We start from the raw sequence: 6,663 nt of genomic DNA on the forward strand, positions 1-6,663 counted from the left end.
ACGAACTGGGACTGTTGCTCCTGAGTGATGAATAAATAGCAGGTTTGCTGGAAAAAAGCCCTTGGAATCCGAGGTCCATCGCCCCAGTGCCGCCGAGAGCCTCGTCGTGAGATCGGTCTGGAATTATAACTTGTTTTTCACGAAATTTCTTTTACAAACAAAAACAGCTGGGGACAGGGCTGGAGGAGGGGGCTGGGCAGCCCCCCCGCCCTACCGGTTGATCACAGCATGGGTTTGTTCCTACGTACGAGAAGAGGAGAGGCCCCTCGGGAGAGAAAAAAGAAGAGTTTCAGCTGCTCTTGGAGAAGTGGCGAGTGCAGGCGGCTCCTAGTTCTGGTGCCGCTTCATGTGGAGAGCCAGATGGTCGGAGCGGGAGAAGCACCGGCCGCAGGCGAGGCACTTGAAGGGCTTGGCGCCCGTGTGCTTCCGGTAGTGCCGGGTCAGCTCGTCGGAGCGGGCGAAGCGCCAGTCGCAGCCTTCCCACGTACATTTATAGGGTTTCTCACCTGCGGAGAAGAGGCACAGGTCACAGCCCCGCCACCCAACAGCCGGACAGCGACACGGCCACCCAAACACCCACCCCGTCCTCCTCGAGAGGCCCCGGAGGGCACCGGGGGTGCCCAGGGCTTGTGGCCACGATGATGTTTTACCCAGCGGGGGCTCACGGGGTACGCTGTCCCCATAAAGGGACCTCAGGACTGCTGAGCAGCAGTAACCAGCTCTTGACCGTGTGCTCCACCCCGCTTTGCTTTCCAGGTTTGTTCAAGTTCCTGTTGGGTTTTGGAGCATTTCTGGATTAAAATATTACTAGATTTGGAGGGTTTTTAACTAAAAAGCCAAAACTTCCCACGGAAGGTGTAGCTGCTCCGAGAGGTGTGAGCACATCAGGAGGGAGAAGGGGGTTATGCTGTATAAATTCTCCTTAAAGCTTCACCTCTTCAATCCACCATCACCATGCGCACAAAAGGTTCTGGGCTTCCTTCGGAACATCTGGGTGACGCAATGCCTCTGCCCTCTCCCCGCCTCCCGCCCCACGCACACCTATTCCCAAAGTAAAGTCAATTGAATTGCGCAATTTCTCAGCCAGCTGGGAACGGGGCTGGCAAAGCCCGTGCCCGCTTCCAGCTGCTGGCATGCCCGGGTTGTGGAGCTGAACCCTCTCCGCTCATGGGTGTGGTGCTCTCAAATATTAGCCCTCGCTCTTAACAGCCTGAACAAGCAGGCAGAGTTCAGGGAATGTGCTGACTTCCCCGACCTCAAATATTTACCGTTTCCTCGGCCAATTGCTGAGCGCACCATCGCGGCATGAGCGCACGTACACATGCGTGCACAGGCATGTGCGCTGGGCTCTGACATGCTTCCCGGCGAGCGGCCGTGCCTCCCCGCAGCCCGTGTTCTCGGGCTTGGCCGGGAAGCAGAAAACATTCCGCTACGGTGAGGTCGACGGTGTCTCGCAGGCACCGGACAGGGTGTGAGAGCGGAGACAGGTGAACCAGGAGGATGCTGGTGGAATCCAGAGGACATCTCGCTCCTCCAGCAGCTGCCGGGCTCTGCGCCGTGGGGAGGAGCGAGGAGGGGGGAGTTTCTGGCTCAGGTAAAGAGGAACTGAAAAGCAGGCTGGGTGTTTTACGGGGATCTCGGGGTTTGCGTGAGCATGAGGAGACAAAGGCGAGATTAGTGCTGCGCAGCCACAGACATTGTCCCAGGCGGGTCACCTGGCTGGGTCGGCCCCACCAAGGCCCTTTATTCTCAAACAATAACAGGTTGATTTCCAGAACAGAAACAAAATGCTTTCCATTGTCCCCCGAGCTGGCTCCATCTCCCAGGACAGCACGGCAGGGCAGGCTCAAACAAAGGGCCCGAAGCGGCATTCCCGGCCCCGGGGAGGCGGGGGAGCAGCCGCCGGGTTATATATTTAATCTCACAATGGCACCCAGGAAATGAATGGTGTCTCCAGGAGACAAACACGGCCCAGCCCATGGCAACGGGCAAACCACAAAAAAAGATCTTGGAGATCTCCTGCGCTTCTCGGCCCGGCTGCCATCAGGAGGAGAGGAGGAGAGAAAGGGCGCTGTTAACCCTTCACAGCGGAGCGAGAGTGGCGTTGGCAGGCGTTGGGACAGGCTCTGCCCTTGCGGCTCCGGCAAGTAAAACACGGGGCTTCAGGACCTGGGCGCAGCCACCCCCAGCCCGCCTGCCTGCGGCTCTCTGGGCTGGATTCCCTTCTTCCCACCCAAACCACCTCGCTGCCAGTTCTCCCAGCGGCTCTGGTCGCACCCTCCTTCCCCTCGCTGCCCTTCGGAATGGGCAGGCAAAGGCATTGAGATTTCCAGCCCGGTTACTGGCCAGACTGGGAAAAAGACTGCGGCTTATGGGGCTCAAAAGCCGCCCGAGTCGTGGCTGGTTAAGGACGGTGTCTGTCGCAGATGGGCCACGTCTCTCCGAACGGAAGGAGAAAGGAGCTATTTCGTTTGAAAGCGAACAGCCCTGGACACAGGCTGCTGTTGTGACAAACGCTTATCACCAGCCAGTGCCCGGAGCCGGGACAATGTCCTTCCTGTTCCTTTCTTCCACCCCTTCCGTCTTGTTCTCCAGCCCGCTCCTACCCAGGCCCTGCCAAAAAAATCTTGTACCTCATGCACAAAGAAAAATTCCTTGCTGGCTTGTTCGAGGGACTGATAAGACGAAAACGGAACAGAGCCAAGCGCGAGAACCGATTCCCAGCCTCAGGATGGGTTTTGTTCGTTGTTAATAAAAAAAGAAAAGTGAACTCTGGGCCAGCTTAATTGCTTTCAGTAAAGATCAGCCCTTCTATAAAAGAGATTTATGAGGGCACTGATGGTTTCTGGACTACCTGAGGATCTGATAAAGTTTCAGGTATAATAAATACCTTAATGAGAAGGCCTGTGCTTGAATGCACAAGCGCTGCTGAGCAAGGTTTACCCCCAGGAAGCCAGTGGTGGTGGGAGCTGCTCTGTGCCACGGACCCTGTTTACACCAGCAAGGGCAGCCCACGGCGCCTCTGCCTCTGCACAACCTTTCTGTGGGCTGAGCAGGATCAGACCCGGATGTGGAAGATCTCAAAGTATGAGCTCGGAGTGACAGAGGTTTCGGGGACACCTCCTCCTCGTCCTCCCAATCCATCGACTCGAGAGTCTAAACTCTAGACCATCCTTCCAGAAGGCAAGTGCACACAGCAGTGTGCGGCTGCTAGAAACCAGTGCGACCACTGGACTTCTCTTACCCACAATGGACTTCACTGTGCTCCTGACCCCAACAACCACCCGAGGTTAAGGTAATTAACTCAGCTGCACGATCACCACCATTATCAGGCACAGCAGAAGCAGCGTCAGCTCCCGACGATGAGCTGCTCTTACCTGTGTGAGTCCTCTGATGTGCCTTCAGGTGGGAGCTCTTGGTATAAACTTTTGAACAACCTGCAAGAGCAGAAAAGACACAAACGCCCTGTGAGAAAGAGGGAAGCCAACCCAGAAGGTTTGTATTTGAGGTAGGAAGGGTTACCTGGGCAACTATGCAAATCAGCCCAGCTACAGCCGTGTGGTTCCAGCATTTGTGCTCCAGGACAGACAGACCCTTACAACAGGCCCTCTTTGGCCACCAACCCTGACACCCCCGGGCACTGTGCTGGGGAGGGTCAGGCACTGCCTTTCAGATCCCCCCTTGCTCAACCAGGTCCTCAGAGCAGGAGGAAAATGTGAAATTCCCCACCATGAGCTGCTGCCTTCATGCTGCAAGGCTGGAGGGAGAATGGGTTTTGTAACCGTCCCGGCAGACCTGGTGAAACTGTTCCAGGAAGCAGGAAACGCCAGGTACGCTCTGGAGCCACGCTTGGCTTTCAGCACCCAGAATGAAGCCAGTGCGAAGGGGCTTTTTCAGATCAGCAACAGGTTTAATCAAATAAAAGCACTTAACAGGAACTCTGTGACTTCAGCAGAAGTTTCCACAGGCACCTCCAAAGGAATTATGGCTAGTTCCTCATTTCGGCGAGATAAAGCTCAGCAAAGCTCCTCCTGCTGCCCTTATGGCCCCGCTTCATTGCGTTTCGACAAGTATGTTCAAAAATAAATTTGAATTTTCATGACCTGCATAAGCAACACAGGCATATTTTTTTGTTCCAGTGTTTCCGCACAGCCTGAAGAAGCCTCTGGCAGGAGCTCAGCGCTGTGCCCTGTCCTGCTCGGGAGGCGCAGGAGCAGCAAGCTGCCTTTCCCCTCCTGCGGTACAGAGTCACAGATGGGTTTGGGTTGAAGGGACCTTCCTGGCTCTCCCAGTCCCAGCCCTGCAGGGAGCAGGGACACCTGCACCCAGAGCAGGGACATCTGCACCCAGAGCAGGGGGCTCAGAGCCCCCAGGGCCAACCTGACCTGAGCCTTCCTTGATAGGAGGATGGTGACCCAGTTCTGATGCTCTGAAGCCTCGGAGACCCCAAACACTTGGGAGAGAGCTGACATGTGTGAGACCGAGGGCTGCCTCCCTGCCAGGCACCCAGCGCAGAGTCCAGACCCAGAGGGAGCCGCACGGAGCCGCCAGAGCAGGGCACGGCTGAGCTTCGTTTCCCCAGGAGCACACAGGGGAAGAAAAAGTGGCGGGGGTCACCACCTGGAAACTCGGAGCAGGGCTTTGCAAACAGGTCTCCCCCGCTCCTCCAGCCAGCAGCCTCCTGTCGCTTCCTCCTGCAGCCCAGGGCACCAAGACCTGCTGCCCTGCCATCCGTCCTGACTGGTTTCACCTCCAGCTGAACCTGGTGTGAAGCATTAGCAGAAGCTCTCCTCTGTCTCTGCACGTACACACCCAGTGTTTACTCAGCGCAGGTTGGGGGTTGGTTTTTTGCACCACGGCCGTGTTCCTGCCTTCCTACACAGGTCTGAAAACAGGCGGCTTTGCCTCGGTAATGCATCCTGCAGGGTGAGCCCCTGCTCTGACAAGAGCAGAGAGGTCTGTCTCAGAGGACTGGTCCACTTACACCCTTAATCTCTCTCCCACCACGACCAGCAGAAGGGAAAACATTCAGCCCAAGCTGTTAACCGCAAGGACATGGGTGCAGCCTCTGCCTGGGACAGCCGGAGGTCCAACCTGCAGGTTGCCGGAGGGTGGGAAGGGGTAAATAAGCACGGAAAGATCTCGCTAAACACGTCCTATTCTTACATACTTCCTCAGGTCAGTGCTGGAGACAGGATCTGGGCTAGACAGAGCTCTGGGCTGACCTACTGCGGCCACGCCGTGCCACGGGAAGAGCACATTCATCTCGCAGGAGGCAGTTAGGAAAGTACTTTCCTCAGTTCACACACCCCCATGGGAAAACTGTGAGCTAATCCTCAAGAGCTCCATGGCTGGGGCCGGGTCCAGGAAGTGGGAGCTGCATGTCCCTGCACAAGGACTGGTCATTTCCAAGCCCTGGCACCAGTGCCACTGGGGTTTCTCGCTAGGGACACAATCGCTTCCCACTCGCGCAGCATGAATGAGTTTGCAGTGTGGGTCCCACAAGGTCTCTGTGCACAGTGCAGGAAATCCTATAAGAAGGGCCTTTGAGTGACCTGCTCTAGTGGAAGGTGTCCCTGCCCATGGCAGGGGGTTGGAACTGGATGGGCTTTATGGTCCCTTCAAACCCAAACCAGTCTGTCATTCTACAAGATCTCCTCCTGATGAGGCATCGCTGGCCTCTAGATGGACACGCTCATGCAGTGAGGTGACACACAGGGACCTGACCATTACCCTGAAATGCCGTCCCACACCATCCCGGTGCAGTACCTGGATCTGCTGAAGGATAGGACGCAGATCCACAGTTCATTGCCTCTTTGGAAGAAGATAATTGAGCTACAGAGAGAGACACTAAAGGCGGCTTACGGAAACTATGTGATGGTTTGACACCCATCGTGGGTGGAAGGTCAGTGAGAAAGCATCGTTCCTTCCACCTGCAGCGAGCAGATGGCTGCTCAGGGTTAGGCAAGACCAGAGTGAACTGGACAGCAGGTTTCCAGGAGCATCGCCATGCTCTGCAGGAGCTCGCCGCCGCTCAGAGTCAGGCCTGCTTTTGCAGAGTACGAAGGCGAAAGAGAAGGGGAGTAAAAAGGCAACAGCTAGTGCCAGCAGGATCGACCTCTTCTACTCCCTTGGCGGTGGTGGGAACCCCCACCCCCGGGGCTCCCCACCCAGCTCCACAGCTCCCTAGGGGCCGGACAGGATGGTCTCCAGGGGTCCTTTCCAACCCCTACCACCACACAGACAAAGTGATTTCAGATTAAACTCCCAAGAGAGCCCCAGCCCCCCTGTGTCGAGACTGACCCCAACACCAAGCCAGCACATCAACCTCGCGCGTACCTGGGAAATCGCAGTGGTGGATTCTCCTCTTCTCCAGCTCAGGGTTGTTGCGTCTGTTGTATTTGGGGGGCTGCATGACAATGTGCCCTTGGGAGAGGGTCCCAAGGCCATTGGGGACTGGGGGGACCTGGGATGACTGGACCAACTTCAGTCCAAAGGTGGCTTCATAGGATGGTGGAGGAGAGATGGTGTTGATGAGCTCGGGTTGATTTTCTGGGCTGCCGGGCTGTGAGTTGGGGGGTGAAGGGGGCAGGTTCACCCCTGGAGCAGGGGAGAACTGCCCTGGGATATTGAAGTTTCCCTGTCCCTGGGGGCCACGTGGGG

At 56.6% G+C, this 6,663-nt stretch overlaps 1 protein-coding gene across 1 annotated transcript in view; it reads right to left on the reverse strand.

Moving 5' to 3' along the window:
• Positions 1 to 327: 327 nt before the first annotated feature.
• Positions 328 to 6,663, reverse strand: part of LOC104495523 (Krueppel-like factor 5) — a 7,052-nt gene continuing 716 nt past the window's right edge. Inside the window, exons 2-4 of the mRNA XM_010138503.1 lie at positions 6,340 to 6,646; positions 3,378 to 3,437; positions 328 to 506 (exon numbers count right to left, since the gene is read on the reverse strand). Coding sequence (XP_010136805.1) covers positions 328 to 506; positions 3,378 to 3,437; positions 6,340 to 6,646 — 546 coding nt within the window. The remainder of the gene's footprint in view (positions 507 to 3,377; positions 3,438 to 6,339; positions 6,647 to 6,663) is intronic.

This window comes from Buceros rhinoceros, unplaced genomic scaffold (genome assembly GCF_000710305.1).
Source record: "Buceros rhinoceros silvestris isolate BGI_N320 unplaced genomic scaffold, ASM71030v1 scaffold29530, whole genome shotgun sequence".
Lineage (NCBI taxonomy): Eukaryota > Metazoa > Chordata > Aves > Bucerotiformes > Bucerotidae > Buceros > Buceros rhinoceros.